Genomic DNA, 18,896 nt, shown 5'->3' on the forward strand with positions numbered 1-18,896 from the left:
AAGCAAATGTTGGTGTCAACAGTTCCCATGAGTTTTAACTCCTGAGCTAAACCGGTGCTCATTCTGGCAGCTTCAGCTTCCGTAGAGGTCAGAGGGAGGTGAAGGGACTGAAGCCTTTAAGTGATCAGGCTTATCTATAGGCAGGTGTGCACATCTGCACCTCCTCATTAGCTCTGAAACTGATTTTGCTCGACCTGATGTAATCCTGTCTTTCCCCCTGCTGAGCTCTGAGCTTTTCTTAGAAGACCTCAGTAACGACCCTGCAAACCCCGCTCCTATCTATTGCCATGACTCTTAAAATTAATTGCTTGATTTATTCGACCACATCTAGTGCTAGACACGTGCACAAGCATGCATCTCTTTTTAAAATTTTAATTTTTTAGTACGTAAGATGTCTTGGAAAGTCCTAGTCATAAGAGACAGACTCTGATACTTGCGGTCCCTGTCCCAAGAGCTGAGCAAGACAGTTTTGATACTTGCATTATTCATGCAGTTCCTATTAGTGGCCATCACCACAGTAGATATGACTGAGCTTTTTATTAAGAGATTTATTGCTGATGGGGGAAAAAATAGCTGTTTCTCTTGCATGCACACACACACAGGTGCACACACACACACAGAGTGTGGTGCAGCCAGCAGCACTGTGATCTTTGTACTGCCTCACCAGCCCTGGCAGAGAGGGAGTACAGCAGCAAAGATCTGCCTTGGTCCACTGCTGAATGTAGTCAGTGTTTATGGTTGAATAGGTACCATGGCAAATATAAAATTAAGTGAAACCAGTAGGAAAATGTAACGCTGCAGGAGAACCCACTTTAATGATTGCTGTCCTGAGTCTGAGTCAGGTCGTGGACCTTGCTAGAGCTCCATCCCAGTCCTGTCAGCTACTCAAATTCATCACAAACTTCTTGTTCTTTTTGCTTGATTCATTTATTTATATTTATATTTAAAATAATTTATATTAAAGCTTACACTGCTGGAATGCCATGCTCAGTGTAGATGCATTTGGAGATTAGTGAAACACTGAGCAGTTTAGTCATGTCACTGGCTAGAATACAACTGTCTGACTTCTTAGCACCAGCACACAGTGAGGGCAGCAGATATAACAACATGCTTGTGTGTATTGGCAAAAAAAATCCTGCCTGTACTTCTTCATCTCAGTGTTAGACTAGCAGACTGGGTCCAGTGGAGGAAAAGTGGATTTTAGACAGAAGATTTTTCTTGGCAGATTGAAAAGCAGCTCCTCTACTGATTGGCTTACAGCTAAAACTGGCTGGTAATTTTTCATCAGTGGGTTGCTTTATTTTTATGTTTTCTTCTGGGTGTTTTTTTTTGTTTGGTTGGTTTGTTTTTTTGTTTTGGTTTTTTTTTTGTGAGTAGGAGTTTTTTTGTTTGTTGTTTAGGTTTTGTTGTTTATTCTTTTTTCCTTTTTTTGCCTCTAAGTCTCTCAAAATTAGCTTTCTTCAGGAAATACCAGCATGAAGCATTTTCCACCAGAAAAATCCAAATAAATACAAAGTTGCTGATGTTACTCTAGGTCTTACTGGGTTGCTTGCTTAAACAATATTAGAGTAGTAGTTACAAAGCCTTATGTCCTTGACCTTACAGTCTGATGCCCTCTGGCTGAACTATCTCTCCTCTGATAGTCCATGATCTGCTATCTAGATGAGCTGCTTTTGTTTATGAAGAGAAGCACGTGGATTTGAAGCACAGGAGATGCAGAGCTGCCCAGAGGCCAGTGTGTGGTGACGAACAAAGACATGGATCATTCAGGCTAAAAATGGCATATTGCAAAAGCTGGGCTGGATGCCGAGTAAAGTTACCAAAATGCTTCAGTACTTTCAAATTACAGTTACCTAACTTGTATCACTCTTTTCTTCTAATATGTTATAAATTATTCTTTCCATCCTTTCCAGACTGCATTAGAGGCCAAAGCAACTGACCTTCAAAGAGACTGGAGGGGACTTTCCTGGAGGTGAAAATGCTCAATTTTCTCTTTCTCTATTTCTGTCCAGAGACACAGTAAACAGTGTGAGTCACTTCATTGTGTAGTTACATAGTTAACTATGCAGGGCAGGATGCTGAGAAGAAGTATTGCTGGCTAACAATTGGAGGAGTCAGGACTGGAAAAGAAAGAGAGTGCTTCTTGGGGGGGTGGGGGTTGTGTTTATGTGGATTTTGACTGTGTATTAGCAGGAGCATGAGAGCACTGTATGCATATTTGACTAAGATGTACCAAAATCTTTGTTGTGGCCAAGTGGACAAAGCCAATACTGGTCAGAGTGGGTGAGAATCTCAGTATTCATGCTAGAGTAAAAGGAAACTTCCTGCTTCATATGGGTAGAAGTATTAGTTAATAAGCATGTGTGCATGTGTACATTCTTTTCTTCATCCATTCCTTCCCCTTTTGTGTGTATCTGCAGGCATAGATGTCTGCAGGAGGGGCTAACAGAAGTAGTGTAGCTATGTATTTGCTATGCACAGAGACAAATTTTGAGTTACAGAGGCAGAGGTTCTTTTCATAATCAAAACTGCAGAAGCCCAGATAGGTGGTTAATGAGCACTTAATGCAGTCTCTCTTCTATGCACAGCTGCACACCAGTATAGTTTCAGCAAGGTCACGTGAAGCAACTTTGGTGAGGCAAAATCCTTCCTATGATGGGCATCCCAGAATGTCTGTATTAAAAATCAATTTTCCCAGTATGTTCTATTCACTGTCTAAAGGCACAGCTTCTATCTTAGCTGATGCCCTGCTTGAATTGATGTGGAATCTCCTTCCAGTACTTTCCCTGAATTCTTGTGGTTTATCTCCTTAATACTGTTTGGGGTTAGCTGTTGTTTTTTTTCTTCCTGAACTGCTACAGCAACATATGGTGACAATAAGACAGATGGTTGCAGGATTAAGCCTAGTTGGTGATTTTGTTTTTTCCCCCTTGCAGTATTGGAGGTGATGGGGCCTTGGAGACTCAGACTACTTTACCCAGTGAGTATCTTGGAAAGCCACTTGAGAAACGCAGAAGGAGAATATTACCCTGGAAGTAGTCTTAAGTGGAGGCTAGTAAACATCTGGAAATGGCCATGCTTTCCTTGCAAACAGGGGGGGGATGCCCATCTGTTGTGGATATGAGCAGTTCATGTGAGTCACAGCTGAAACCCAGTCTGACCTAACCAGCTGTAAAGTTGATTCAGCCCCTCCACATCACAGGACCTGCATGTGATTGTATCGTCCTTTTGACAAATGATTAGGAGTAAATGTGCTGAAGGTGACAGAACTTCATGGCAGACCTGCTCCTCCCTTATTTCATTTTGTGCTTTCCAGTGACTGGCTGTAACAGCTGAGGGCAAATGAAGGGTTATGAAACAATTAACAGTCCATCTAGAGGGTTGTAGACAAGGTTATGCTTCCTCTTGATTATTTCAACTTGCTACATTACACTGAAAACATATCTAAAAATAGCATCAATTCCTTGTTCTAGTGTTCTGTGTAATCAGTCCCTGTAGTTGCCATAGAAACCATTAAGTGGTCAGTGTGACCACAGACTGGAGGGGATTTTTTTCACAATGATTAATCAATTTGTATGTGATCCAGTCTGTGGGGCAGTTTGACAATACCTGACATTGTGGGTAATAAAATCTGATATGCTTTGTCTCGTACCATGCATGTTGCTGTGTTTAAAGAAAAATAGAAGGCATGTTTCATTTATGCATCATACGTGAGATTCTATCAAGGGGTTTCAGACAGCACTACTGACACTGTAGCAATTTTCAGACACCACATTTCCCCACTGAGAGTTAAGGTGGCATCTAGAAATGTGAATAAAATTCAGTTTTCTACTATAAATATTAGTATCTTGATGGGTAGCTGGAGGAATAGGAGGTAGAGGACCATAATCAGAGCATCTGCTGGTACATAAAAGAAAGTAACTGTGATTACACTGGTACCCAAATTCAAGACTACTGAGTTGCCTGGGACCAGAACTGGGTTTTCCCTTCATTTAATGTGGCTGCCAGACCTGGGCTCCTCAAAGCCACAGAGAGAAATAGTTGCAGTGCTGACAGCTGGACAGTAACCAGGGCCTTTAAGGCAGGTGTGTCTATAGCTTCTGTAAGGTCACATTAAATGAAGGGAAAACCCAGTTCTGTATTTTCACTACTTGATTGTCTTGTACAGCTGGGGAAGGCAATGATGCCAGCTGTGCTACAAAGGGTCAAACAATGTGTTTCTCTCTTTTTAAGATATCTTGAAAAAATTCAATCCAAACCTCTTTGGATTCTCCACTGGCAGCTCCAAGGAAACAGCTGGTTTCAACGTTGCAGAGAGAGGTGCCACAGCAGGGTAAGCACAGTCACAGCTGAAAAAGGGCAAAGGAGAGAGCTCACAGACTGGCATATTAGCTTTAAACTGAGTTAATACAGGTGACCTACTTGTATTGAAAGTGTTTCTCTGATGTGATAGTTTTAATTAATTTTAAGGAATTCAGTATTTGAGGCATTTATTTTTATCTTTTTCTAAGTCAGAGATGGAATAAAATTCCTTTCTTCATTGGATATCTGCCCAGAAATTCCAAGCTGGCACCTTGTTCTATCAGTACCTTTTTCTACCCATTTTTCAGTATGCAGGTCCCTGTGTCAGGCCACATCTGTAATGAGAAAAAATTCACAAGCATCTCATTTATTCCTTGATTTTTGCAAAATGTGCCTCAAACTAACAAATAGAAAGAAGCCCACTATCTGTGTTTCCTGTGCAAAGGAAAAGAACAGAATGAGCAGCTGGGAATTAATTCCTTTCTCCTTCTGAGGAAAACTCTACTAGTCTATTTGGAACCAAAATTTTTGAGAGTTTGTATTGCATATTTGTATTGCATATACTGTGCCTGTTCTGTGTATGGATGCTCATGGAATTTGCTTGTCAGGCTTTCTGTGACACCTTTAACAGTCATTAAATTTACTGCAAAAGAGTTTCAGGATAGCTGGCAAAGTCTGTGTAGCTAGTAAGTACTCCATGGGTGCCCTAAGCAAAAACTCAGGGCAGTCAGTATGGTTGTGGGAATGCAAATAATTTAACTGCATTTGAGAAGATACTGGAGAGAGGCAGAGCTTATTAGCTTGAGTGTAGCCTCATGCTAGTATATCAGGAACTTGAGTTTCCAGCTGGTGGCTCAGCATGGTTTGTGCTTCACTCCATGGACACTGCATCCTGCCTGGAGCTGGACTGAGGCTCTTCAGCCTGGCAGTTTCACAGTATAAATGGTATCTTCCAGCCATAAGACAAGCCATAGGAATTTAAGGCCAGATCAGGAAGGCTGGTTAGGTGTCCAGCTTCTGTGTAACCACAAGGTTCTCCCACTAGTTTTTGAAGGGAGCTGTGCAATTAAATGTCTCTGTGCATCTGGGCATTTGTGGTTCTCTCCAAACAAAATGCACTTAAGCCAACTACGACATAGGAAGAATTCATTATAGTTTCCTGCCACTTGGCAGCCATCCTAGCTGAAGCCTTTTCAGATCAGATTATTCATTTGTGCAGCTGCTGCTGTCCTGCTATGTTTGTCCTTTTGAGGCATCACTTCCCTTGTACTGCTTTCTGCTGATCATAAGGTTCCCAGAAATAAGAAGTGGGAGATGAAGAAGATGGTGTGCTTTCAGAGAATGCTTCTAAAATGCCTTTGTCCTCTCTCTGCAGCAATATGTTAGCCCAAGCACGTGAATTGGTGGAGCTAATGAGAAGCAGCCCGGTAAGTGGAATTCAGGCCACCTCTCGGTGCTCCTCTGGTCTCTGGAAGATCACCTTAATTCATGGGATGCTTGACTAGTGAAGAATGCTTTACTGATGGAAGAAAAGTCAGCGTTGTCTCTGTACTTTCCAAGATCAATATGCCAGGGATTAGCCTTCAGGAGATAATAATTTACCTACAGAAATGCATGCAGGTAAGGTGCAAGCACACAAGGCAGAGGCTAGCATAAGGAGCAGTGCAGCCAGGAGTTGTAAGGATGGTGGTGAGGAAGAGGAAAGATGTGAAGGCTCTGGGGAGATCACAGGACTGTGTAGTTGAACAGCAGCATTCAAAGTGGAGGTCATAAAGTCTGAGTGTAAAATTGCTGGAGCAGGCACCTGGTGACCAACAGCAATCCAAGTATTTACTCTTGGGTTTGGGAAATGGCAGTACTGGGAAGGGGGGCAACTGAAGTCCTCCCAGAAGATTTGGCTCTCTGAAACTCTGGTACTGAACAGGCATGTGATCAGTCAGTGACCAGAAACCTCATGGAGAAAGCTTGCCACAAGCTTTTAGGGAATTTGTAGGGGATCCAGCCTGCTGCGCCACATCCACTGGGGGCTACAAAGGGCACCAAAAGGGTGAGTCATTTTTAATTCTGTGGCTGCTGCTGCAGTTTGGGGTGGGAGGGAGCAAACCTGGGAGAAAACCAAGGCTGCCCAGCTCCAAGTCTTGGCTGAATTTGAGTGGATGATCTGGATGTGAACTGTTGGTTCAGGGAGAGCACCCTGTAAGGGAATGGAAGTGGCTGGTGCTCCTTGGCTCAGGCTGAATGGGAAAGGAAGGTACTGAATAAGGATTTGTCAAAGCATGTGTCTCTCCTTGACAGCACTCTTGATGGATCCTGCATGTTAGTCCCACTGTCAGTTACTCTGCATTACCCATTGTTTGGCAGAGTGAAGGGTGCTGGCATGGATCTTCAATAAAATAGTACACAGCTCTAGAGCTTTGTTTTATTCACTGCTTTTTAAGCATCTTTAAAAACAGGGGAAAGGGGAAGTCCCTTGCATACTTTGCCTCTCCATGAAAGCCTTTCCAAGCTTGGTGCTGGTTAAGGAGGAGAATTCAGACCTGTGGGTGATTCCCAGGCCCTTCCTCTATTTGTGGGATCCTTTCACAGATGTTTGTTATGTAAATGCACCACACTAAAAATAGATGCCTTTGATTCCTTTCTTTGTACTGAACATTACAAAATGTTTTTATGAGACCCAGCTCTCAGCAGTGCCTATTGTTAGTTTGCAGTGACGTGGATGCTGCAGCTGCCCTTATATGAGCTCAGTGAAGTCACCAGCCTCCTGGACTCATCTATTTTAATCCAGTTGTCTGTTCCCTGGGGCGCTCCTCTCCCCTCCTGACCATTGGGGTAATACTTGCCCAGCTGGCAGAGATTCCCAGCAGCTCCAGTTCCACAGCTCCATGAGTCATTCCAGCATCCACTTCCACATCTCTTCATCCCCACGCTGCCTGTGGTGTTCAGCCATGGCTGGCAAATCTCTCATGTCCTTCCCTGTCCTGAAGCTAATGTTCACTTAGGCATTCTTGCTGCCACAGACACATTTCCACGTTTGCCTACCCTGATATAACTTGTCTGCTGAAGGGGACTTCCTTCCAAAGGGAAGGGGAATTGCAGCTAAGCTAGAAAGCAGTTCACATTTGCACCAGACACAAATGCTTTTCTTATGTCAACTTAGCATTCCTCCTTTCTCGGTTCTGCCATGCCCTCTTTGCTCCCACTAGTTACCTCTGCATGCCTGAGCAATGGATGCTATAATCTGTTCATTTTATGTGCCAATAGGAAATTAATTTCAAGGAAGACTGGAAGCTGATCACTGTCTTCATTGGAGGCAATGACCTATGCCAGTACTGCTTGGACAAGGTGGGTTTCTGAATTAGGCATGCTCATCCAGGCACTTGGAGAGTGACCAGCCCTGGAAATTTAACCTTTCTCTGTGAGCCAAAGCTCCTCTTTGTTTAATGGGCACTTAGAATTCCTGTTCCTTTCGTCTGTATTGTATTAGAAACAAGTGCACAGCTTTTAATATTGGGGTGCTGCAGCCCAGGAGTAATGCATTATTTAAGAACCATCAGCCTGCCTCATATTGAACAAAACACCAAGGATAAATTAAAGAGCTCTCCCAGCTTAACTGGACAAAGCAATCAAGACAGCATTGTGTCTTAGGCATGTTGTTATGGGGACACAAGTGAAGTTTTATTCTGGAAAACATCTCCAGATGAAGAGGATTACTGAGGATGCCTGATTCAAATGAAAAACCATGAGGCCATGGTGAAAAAGATGTCTTTTATCTAGTTATTCATGCTCATCCTCTCTGAAAAGGCTTCTGTAGGAGCCTAGACCAGGAGTCTGGACCCCAGCTAATTGAGATAACCTGGGACAGTTCTCTCGATTTTTTTGCTGCCCAGAGCTTTTGCCCCCCAGTTACATCTCTAACTACAGTCACAAACTCTTTTTGCCTATGGGTTTTGAGGGGCCTGACTGCCTCCATATCAATCTCCCCAGACTGGCAGTTTAAAAAAAGAAGTATTGCTCTGTTCATGTGGCAAACTAGTCTGGTCTGGGTCCCATAAAAGACAACATGAAATCCAAAGATGTGATTTATGTAGTCATTCATCAGGCAAAGCCCCTGCCAAGAACTATTTTATACCTCAGGATTTTCTACAGAGATTAAGGGAATAGTTTAGTGATACAGAGACACAAGCACTATATAACCTGCATGCATGTGGAATAAACCTCTTGATCTGGAAATCTATCTACCAACAAAGGCAAGAAGGAGCATCGAGTGGTAAATCTTTTCATGGACCACCTTGCAACTACAGAACCTGTCGACTCCTTTTCTCAGGTGAAACAGTTAAACATCTTGGTTCCCGAAAGACTGATCCAATTATATGTTTTTTCTAATATTACACAGGAAACCTACTCAGTGCAAAAGTATGTAAAGCACCTTCAGGACACTCTGGATGTTTTCTATGAGGAGGTAAGCTTTTAAGATACCCTAGCAAGCTATGTTCCTGGCAAGCACACTAATGTTTTGCTTGCCTCTGATAGACCATCAGTGATTATGTTTCACACAAGGTCATCTTCCAAATAGCTGAAGTCAGACTGCTCCTCAGTGCTGCATTTCAACAACTGCATTAGATAATGTCCTGAGAAAGTGGGCTGTAGATTCAGGAAAACTGGGTTTCATGGTATTTTTGCTGTGGACCAAACATAGCCTGACCCTATTGCCAGTTTTGATGGCTAAATCAACTGTACAATGTTTAATTTACCCTAGAAAAAATAGAAATGCCCCAGAAAGTGAAGCAGCATTTCAGCTGGCTTGTACTAGCTGCTGGGAAGTTTTTGGCTGACATCCACTGTCTCCCTCCCTCTCCCTTTTTACATAATCCCTGCACATGCCATTGGTTTCAGTCAGTGCAGTTTGTACTGACTCCCTGACCTATGGATGGCACTTCTTTCTCACTTTGTAATGATATCATGTTCTGTGATTTTGTATGACTGATTTTATAATCCCTGCAGCTCCCAAGAGTCTTTGTCAACATGGTGGAGATACTGGAGATTTCTGGATTGCGTCAGATGACAGCAAGCTCTTCAAAGTGCACCTTGGCAGCAAAGTAAGTGAGCAGAACAGGTCTTTGCCTTTCAAATGCTACTCTTTTAGAACGACCAAATTGCTTCTGCAGGAGGACATTCACACCGAGTTTTTCAAACCACTTTCATTTTTGCCTTTGATACACTAGTTCCCATCAACTTTCTGCTACTTCTTCCAGTACTTCAGCTAAAAGGCATACACCTCTAGATAGCAGATTCATCACCTCTCAGCTCTAAGGCAGCCTGTCACAGCACAAATCACCATAGAATTGCTGTACTACTGAACTTCAAAGCCTTTTTTGCCCAGTCATTAGCTGCTCAGCAGCACAAGCTGTCATCCTTGACACCTCTGCTTGTGTTCCATGCTGCATCACCTTGGGTGCAGGATGCTTTGCATAGGAGTACACAACCAGGAGCTGTTTTTCAATAGCTGGTGGAGGAGACGAAAGTCCTAACTCAAAAGAGATTGAGGGACTGCTTTTGAAAGCAGCAGTGCCTTTACAGGAGTCAGAGCAGACATGAAAAGATCCTTTAGTCAAATAGAGAAAAGTGTAACAAAGACGAGTGGCTGGAAGCTGATGCCTAATGAATCCAAATTAAGTTGGCATGGATTTTTAATAATACAAGTGATTAACTACTGGAACACAGCAGAAGGAAAAACAGTGAATAGACTGTACTGCTTGACGTCTTCATACTCATTCCAGAGACATTCTTAGAGGATATATTTCAGTGAAACACAAGTTATTACCTCCTGATGTGGGGTAAGAGAATGAAACATAGGAGACTGAGTAGTCAGACCACACGAACAGTTTGTCATTTCCATGTTTAAAGCCCCAGATTTCTGCTAGTATTCTGTAAGCCTATATGTAGGTGTTTTTAAAGTCTAGCACATGATTTCCTGCTAGTGTGTGACATATCAAGCAATTTTGTGTCTAACTCAGTGTTGAGGATCCTGCAGCTCTTACTGGTCGTGATAGGTGTTCACTTTAAAAACTGTCAGTAAAGTTTTTTATTTCTGATCTTTGTGTCAGCTTTTAGCCAGTGAGGTGGCTCTCCCTCTGCATGTAAGCTTTGAGCACCTATCCTGAACTTCTTGAAACAGACAAAAATTGCTGAAGAATTGCACTGGCAATTCCAGGTTGGCTTTTAATTCTAGTATTTCTATTGTTGAAGGAATGCTTGCCCATGTTTCTTAAACCCTGAGGAAAACTCTTCTGAACTACAAGAAATTAAGAGAGTTAACAGAGATTTTCAGGTAACGCCTTGATTCTGTAACTTGTCATCTTCCCTTGTGTCTCTTTGTACATCATTTTTCTTCCTCTTAGGCATATCCTCAGTGGGACAGAGGGAGATAACTGGAAAAACAGCTTGGTTACAGTCTAGCTACAGCCCTACCCAGCAAATCAGTTAGCAGCAGTGCAAGTCCTTCCACTCTGCTTTATAATTTGACCTCAGTTCTGAGCTGGAGGCAGATTCAGACCCGTTCTTTTTCCAGCTGGTGTTTTGACAGCTGAACAAGAGTAGCTGGTGATGGTTGTTTTGTTGATATGTGTCCATTATGAATCCAGCTAATAGCTCACATGAATTATCACGTCACTGGGAGCCTGACAAATGCTTTGCATCAGCAGTTTTGTGGTAGCTCTTAGCAGAGAAGATTAACTAAACCAACCTGATGTTCCTTTTTTCTGCTACAGGCTGAGGCTGTGCACACAGATAGCTTAACATGGGTCAGCTAGCTAGCTGAGAGTAACTTTTCATAGCCCCAAGTGTAAGATTCACTCAAATCTAACAAAGGCTATAAGTAGCTATTGAAGCAGAAGGTTTTTCCATTGTTATTCCTATGAATACAGGGATGGTTGTATCAGTTCACATTATGTCCTCCTGTCTACCATTCTGGCTCTGGCAGTGAATGTTGTCAGCTGAACCTGACATTTCTCAAAAATATCCAGTTTGGAAAATGCTTTTTATACCTATCCAGGAGGTGTTTTCCTTAACTAACAAAGTGGGGTTAAGAATGTTTTTAGATATGACCCAGAAGCATAGCCATAAGCTGACAAGTGACAAGTAACAAGTAGATGCTTTTATTGAATGAATGCCATAGTTTTCAATGCTTCAGTTTCATTTTACTCCAGGCACACCTTTCTGAAAAATCAATGGCACCTTAGTCTCAAGATGGTCTTCTGGGCTCATTTTTCACTTCTAAAAATTTTGGCTTTATGCCTTTTGTTAAATTCTCTGTCAATTTTAATCTTGTTGCCATTGTGCTGCACTGAAAGTAAGGAACAAACTTCCTTTTTTTTTTTTTTAAGCAACTTAAGCAACTTTACATTTCAAACTATCCAACCTTCTGTGCATCCTCCTTATGCAAACCTTTTTATGAACCTAATTATTTTCTTAGCCATTGTCTGGATTTTTTAAAACTATACATACGAGTTTATATTAATAATTTATGGCTTCTTATATTGAAATAAGTATAATATGCATGGTTTATGTAGCTGACAAATGTTAGATAAACCTTACAAGGGACAGTGAATCTTCTGTTACCACATGTGCAACTCCATACAGACTGAAGCCTTGCAGCTGATCAACAGTGGTCGGTATGAGCAGCGAGAGGACTTTGCAGTTGTCATGCAGCCTTTCTTCCGAAACACCTTGATGCCCCTGGATAGAGTGAGTCCTTTTTGTCTTTCTCACTACACTCGGACCATATCTTGATTTCCCTAAGCAAGATCTGTGAAGAAAGATCTGTGTTGTCTTCTCTTTGCACAGTCTAGCAGCACAGGGTGAAACCTACAATAAGAGTGGCAGAGGAAAAGGCAGCAAAGACTTTGCTGCCTGTGAATCAGTGTGGCTTTATCAAACATTTGTAATTTGCACACATTAAGCCCAAGCACCCTCTGGCTTCCTTTAAATTGCATGTTACTGCCCCTGTTGGGGGCTTGGTTGGCATTCACCACAGTTTTCTTCTGACCTGGGCTATGGAGTATGTTTGGGTTTCCTTCACATACAGAGCAGCAGTTGCATGCCTGGCTCATCCCAGCCTGGCAACAGGAAGCAGCCTTTGAAGCCAAACTCTAGTTCTCCTTCTTTTCTCCAGCCTCAGCACTATGTTTTATGTGTAGTGAGGGTTACAAATATTCAGCATGAATCATGGTCAAAACCATCCAGTTTTCCATAATAGTGATTTTTGGGTTTTTTTGTTGTTGTTTGTTTGTTTGTTTGTTTTTTTTTTTTTTGTCATATAGCCCCCATTTTTTTCTGGCAGCCTTCAAATCCAAAGAATGGTCATCATACATGTAATGATGAGGCACATTCTACCTCAGAAAGGCATCTGTCTCAGCTGGATAAGCCCACAGTTTTTAATGTTACCTGAAACTCAGCTCAAATTTCAGTACCTGAAAGGTTATAAATTTGAGTTGTAGAAGTTTAACAAGCAAAAATAAGCAGTTTTCTGTCATTTCTGTATGAGTTGGAGTGTCAGTCAATGGCAGTGTCCTTGTAAGAGCTGTGACTATTTCTTTAATGAAAAGTTTAGGTTTGTTATGAGTTGAGCAGGCTGTATTATGTAGAAGATCTCAAGATTCAGTAATCAACCCACAGTTAGGACTACCTGAGGTTATTTTCAGTGTCAAAATATGAGCATATTACCTTTAGAAAGATACCAAAAATGTGAAGTGAATATGCCAAGTACAGTGCATAATTAGATATGTCAGATCTTAAAGGCTGAAATGTACTGAAAAATACAATTTTTCTTTTCTTGCAGAATGGCAAGCCAGATATGAGTTTCTTCGCTGCAGATTGCATCCATTTCAGTGCAAGAGGCTATGCTGAGATGGCTATAGCTCTCTGGAATAATATGGTAAGAGGTTATGACCTAAATCCCTATGTGTTTGGGGTAGCAGTTCCTAAAGAAAGATCATGAGACAGGTGTCTGAAACAAAACAGTAAGCAAGAAGTAAACCTGATATCCTGTCAAGAGGGGGGCTGCTCAACTCTGAGACCCTTTTCAATCTACATTGATTAGGAAGGAACAATAATGCATAAAACAGTACAAGTCTTTTTTCATACCAAATGAGAAATCCTGCAGGTCTTAATGTGATGGAAAATATCTTTCTCTACAAGTCTTTTTTCATACAAAATGAGAAATCCTGCAAGTCTAAATGTGATGGAATATATCTTTCTCATCTGGTAAGTAACTTGTGCTAAAGCAAAAAATCAGTATAGTTAAACATTCATAAAATCATAGAATGCATTGGGTTAGAAGGGACCTTTCAAAGACATCGAGCCTACTCAGTCCTGTAGGTTTTCTGAAAATGTCTGTTGAATGAGTTTGCCCTTTTTCAGTGAATTCTTTTGGAGTTATTAGGAAAATAAACGTGATTGAATTTTTCATGCCATTAATATTGTGGACATGTTATACCACCCACTCTAGTATCTGAAAAAATTCTGTTAGAGTCACTGACACTAATGGGGGGATGAAATCACAACTACGGTGCCAATACTTGCAGTCAAATTCCTTCTGTCATTTTGAGGGGAATGATAGCTTTTGAATAGTGTATAGGAGGCACATACTGGACTTTAACTCCAAGGTCACAATTGCTTTCAGAACACCATGATGTTTCCTATGGTGGAAAGAAGACTATGGCATTTTCATGCCACGGTGACATTTCCACCATAAATACCATTACCCAAACACATTGTGGTTTTCAGAAATACTGTATCCTGGTTTGTACAAGAAACAAGCCTAAATGGAGGGTAAAATCTTTTTGGTTTAAGTAAAAGTTTGAGCAAGATAAAGAAACTCAATTGATACTTCAGAATTAACTTGAGCACAAGGACTGTGAAATGTAGGGCAGAAATCTGTGCAAATGCCCAGTAAAGGATACGAGCTGTAGGTTCAGGGTTATAGAAAGCAGTAGACATACCGTGCATGTACACACTCTGGGTAACTGATGTGTGCATTCACAGCAAATCTTCCTGTTTTCCATCAGGCTTCACTGACTGGGTCTGCAGATGAGAGCAGTCTGGTAGGCTTCACTGTGCAGTATCTTGAAGAGGGCTAATGATGGCCCAGAAACCCCAGGCAAATGTAGAAACATTCAATATGAGCATGACTGCAGGTTTCAAGAAGAAAAAGATATAGTACCTGGACATACGGTAGCCTTAAATTGGGTTTCTGTTGTCATGTTGTGTTCCTATTGGCCATTACTCATTCCTGAATCACCATCAGTCCTCTTTCTGTGCCACTGTAATTTTATTCTGCCCAGACTCAATAATTTCCCACACATGTAAGGATATTGACACAAAGCTTCATACTGGGGTGGCAGGGATCAAGTTCTTACTGATGAGAAGTGCAATATTCCTTTCCGTAGAGATTTGTAGGTCACTGCCAACTGAACATTTTACTATTTAAATCCAGTTCTTGTAACACATCCCTGCTTTTCATTCACAGTCCATGTACGGTGAGGCTGGGCAAGCTTACTGTAAGGCCGTATTGTTTTTCTGTTCCCTGAAAAGCTCAGCAGGCTGTAGGCTTATGGCCAAATGACATGGATTCTTGTCAGTACACAAAAAGGACACTGCGTGGGTATGCAGGGATGGGGATGGCTTATGGAGCCTCTGCCTCACTATGACATTCTTTGCCCTTTTTGCTTTATGCAAAGCAAAGCATGTTCTTGCTCTCTGAAGTCAGTGGACCCTGTAGTCTAAGGGACCCTCACTCATCCCAAATCCCCCTCATCTGTCCCCTGGCCCAGGAGAAAAGCACAAGGATAGCGTGTTTAAATTCTGCCTTCATGCTTGCCATGTTCTTTAGAGAGAGCTAAGTGTTTCTTCCAGAAGTTGTCCTGTACATTCATGGACACAAGGCTACTGTCATCTTAAAAGCTCAGAAGCCAGTGCTTCTGAGGAACAGATTGCATAGAGATGAAGCAAGTACAGCTGGCTAGAGAATTGTGCACCTTATCATACTTTGTCTGAGCTCTGCACCAGACTCTGGCAAGTGTCCTGGCACAGGGAGTATTGCAATTATTTACAAATAGCCAGTTGTATTAAAGACAGAACGCTATAGGATATAAACCACACATCCTAGAAATAATCACATCAGAACCTGTGAGAAAAGAACTGTCAAATTCAGTCTTGACAGCATTAGCTGGTGGGCAAGTCAAGTGGTTAAGACTCTTATGTGAGTCCAGCAGGACTCCGTGACAATCAGAAACACCTGGCACTCTGTTTTGCTTCTCATCTCTTCTCTCCTTGTTAGTTTTCTTCCCTTCAGTAGCCACATTTGGGCATGGTTCATCTCTCTCTTAATTTTTCAGTCTCTCTCTTTTTTCTTCCTTTTTAAAATAGTAACTAGACAGATAGTATTTCCACCCCATGTTGTGTCAGTCTTGTTGTGGTATTGTTTCTCTCCAGCATACAGCTGACCCTTTAATCACTTGAGGACAGTAAATGCACATAGAGACAATAGCAGAAATACCAGCACTTCTCTGTGCTGTATTCCCAGAAGTGCTGGATGACAACTCTGTGCTTCTCTATGGACCAGTCCTGAAGTCATTACTTCAGGCATGTCCATAAACAGTTGTAAACACTTCAGTTAACATGACTGAGCAAGCCTCTGCTCATTAACTTAACTACGGTAACCAGTGGTATGTGTGCTCCTTGCCAATCACAAATGCTATGCTATAATATTTTGAGCTTGAAATGGACTCAGCATGAGCCATTGGTCTGCTATGGCAACTTAGCTGACAACTGAGAGTATAAAAGACTCTGTGTAACTAACTTGCTAACTTGTGAGCTTAGCCTCAGCTAAAACTCCCAGGGAATTTCTTGTGTGAGTGAAGAATTCCAGGGTTGGCATTGTCTCATCCTGTAACTCTACATAATTTCTGAAGTCAGTTCCATCACTGTGACACCTAAGCATCTTTCTTTCAGTACTGTGCTAAGTAACATGACTAACATCTGTCACATTGTTGGTTGTTTTTGTTTTTTTTTTTCTTTGTGGTTTATACTGTGATTTGAGATGTGTATATGGGAAAACTGGATGCAGAGTGAACCACTTTGTTTTACCAGAATATTTAAAGTATGTGGTATTCAGAGCTATTTTCTCCTCCACTTAGTGCAAAAGGAGGAAAAGCTTCTCCTGTTCCCTGCTTCCTGAAGGAGTTTTTTTGTAGACATCAAGATTCTCAATGTCTTCAGTTCATGAGTGTTAAAATGTTTGGGAGCTTCCCTGTGGTGCACCTTCTACTGTATTTCTTCATTGCTGCAAGCACAAAAAGATTGGGTAAAGAGTTGTAAACCACCCAAGTCAGGACAGTCTGAGGAGGCAAAAAAATAATCATGCTTAATGTTGCTTTTCTTTTCAGCTGCAGCCAGTCGGTGAAAAGCAGACTTACAACAACTTTACCCATGACAGATCAAAACTCAGGTGTCCAAACACAGTAAGTAAAGGCCAAGATGCTCATACTCTCCACAAACCACTTTCATTTTTCTCATTTCTTATCAGTAACATTCTTTAAAAATAGCATCTTTGTGAAGGCTTTAAAATAGTTAACTTCTGCTTTATGACCCACAGGGAAATCTGCTTAAAATTTAATGCAAAAAAAAAAACCAAAAAAACACAGCAGTGGAAAGTTGCCCATTTAATCCAGTTTTAATGAGTCTAAGTATTTCCAGCAAATAAATCTGGAAGTGGTGCCATCACTCTCTGTGATGGCTCCTTATTTTGTTCTAGGAACTTTCAGACAACAGGGCAGGAAAGACTTCAAGCTAAGACAGCAGGCAGAAACAGCTGAGAGTCTGTCTAAAGACTGACAGTTTCTCTCTGGGAAGGAATCCTGCCTGTTCAGTGGTTTGTGGTCATTAAAACCTTTGCTCTTCCTTTGTAGAAGACACCCTTTCTTTCCACACTGAGAAACAGTGGATTCAGAAATTCAGATCTCAACTTGGAGAAAACTGGAGCTTCAGTCCCCTACTGGGCTGTCATTGTGGCTGCTGTAGCTGGAGTCCTGGCAGGCTCTTTACTTATCTGGCTTGGGACAAGAAGAAAAGCCAAGAAGCACCAATGTGAGACTGACACAGAAAAGAACATGAAATTGACACCTCTGTAAAGCAAGGGGAACAAACATCTGTATCTGCTGAGGCTGCTCTCTGGTGTGATGAAGAGAGCAGCAGGATAAAAAAAAAAAACATTGGCTATAAATGAAGCTTCTTTGTTAGCCAGGGATTTTTGGGTCCAATAATCTTGATCAGAAATGTACTATAGCTTTGGCTTCTGCTAATCAGTCAAATGGAGGATGCTGTTCAATGTGTTACAGCTTTTTCATTCTGGGATACAATTCTCCATGTCATGAATATTACTTATGATGTCAGTTCCTTGCATGAAGTGAGAAAACATGTTCATGCACCTTGGCATTAATTGTGCATCTGCCCTTTTTCCCTTATAAAACTGTTTATAAAACATTAGCTACAAGTCCATGATTGTGACCTGGTATTCCCCAACAGCAAGGTGAGATAAAGAAAAGCTGCAATTACACAGTAGATTCCAGCAAGACCATTGAGTTGAAGGTGCTAAGGTATTTCTACACAAGGAAGCACAGTGCTATGGAAACATCTTTAAGCCAACTTCTGAGCCAACCTGGACCATCCATGTGGGATCCCTGGTACACTGCTGGGCAGCACAGCTAGAGTAACTTTATCTGCTCCACTTCATCCAGGCTCCATTCATCTGGGACTGGATGTGGAGCTGGACCATCTGTATCACTTCTCCTCCAGGGCTAAATAGCCCAGGAGCAATGCCATACCCTCCTGCCCAACACTCTGTGGCAGGTGGTTCCAGAATGACTTTTCCTGTGAAGAGGGAATTTCTTCAGTAGCATGCACTAGGGGTCTAAACAAAAATGAAGTCCATAACTGGCAAACTAGCCTGGCTTAACCCTTCTCATAGGACCCATGGTGTGTTCATGTCTCCCAGGCTGGAGTCTACATGGCTGCTATCCAAGGAAGAATATGCAAACGTTATTTTAAATTTTGATCAGGAGTTCAGAGGGAGTATTTCTGGGAAATCAGACATTTCTTGGTCTATACTTGCAGGTCAATTCACATGATCTATCGGCATAGAATATACTTAACAGGTTCCCTGTGATCTTATTTTCCAATATTTTTCTTATTTTCTATGCCTAATACTTTATGTTTTGATTTTATTGAAATCAAAGTGTGGCTTGCACTGGTGTAATTTTTTAATGAGTGGCACTACATTTTTACTCCAGAAGTGCAAATGAGCAGAAAATTAAAATGTTTCAGAGAAGAAAGTGTTCTGGTATTCCTATATCTACTTATTATGCACACAAAAGGTGTTCAGACTTCTCATTTTTCCATTTCACTCCTGCCATTGTCCTGGCTAAGATAAAAAAGAGGTGGTTAAAATGCAAGTTGTATAGTCAGGTTTCAGGAGCTATAGCTCCACTTGCCTCTCCTTTGATCTGCACTCAAAGGTTGGGCTATTATTAGTAGGACTT

At 41.6% G+C, this 18,896-nt stretch overlaps 1 protein-coding gene across 1 annotated transcript in view; it reads left to right on the forward strand.

The window, feature by feature from the left end:
* Positions 1-18,678, forward strand: part of PLB1 (phospholipase B1) — a 76,662-nt gene extending 57,984 nt beyond the window's left edge. Inside the window, exons 48-59 of the mRNA XM_008496581.2 lie at positions 1,914-1,972; positions 2,937-2,980; positions 4,234-4,333; positions 5,678-5,729; positions 7,564-7,644; positions 8,696-8,761; positions 9,304-9,398; positions 10,549-10,630; positions 11,941-12,045; positions 13,139-13,234; positions 16,746-16,820; positions 17,268-18,678. Of these exons, the coding sequence (XP_008494803.2) occupies positions 1,914-1,972; positions 2,937-2,980; positions 4,234-4,333; positions 5,678-5,729; positions 7,564-7,644; positions 8,696-8,761; positions 9,304-9,398; positions 10,549-10,630; positions 11,941-12,045; positions 13,139-13,234; positions 16,746-16,820; positions 17,268-17,489 (1,077 nt within the window). The 3' untranslated portion in view covers positions 17,490-18,678. The remainder of the gene's footprint in view (positions 1-1,913; positions 1,973-2,936; positions 2,981-4,233; positions 4,334-5,677; positions 5,730-7,563; positions 7,645-8,695; positions 8,762-9,303; positions 9,399-10,548; positions 10,631-11,940; positions 12,046-13,138; positions 13,235-16,745; positions 16,821-17,267) is intronic.
* The last annotated feature ends 218 nt before the right edge of the window (positions 18,679-18,896 follow it).

Source organism: Calypte anna, chromosome 3 (genome assembly GCF_003957555.1).
Source record: "Calypte anna isolate BGI_N300 chromosome 3, bCalAnn1_v1.p, whole genome shotgun sequence".
Taxonomy (NCBI): domain Eukaryota; kingdom Metazoa; phylum Chordata; class Aves; order Apodiformes; family Trochilidae; genus Calypte; species Calypte anna.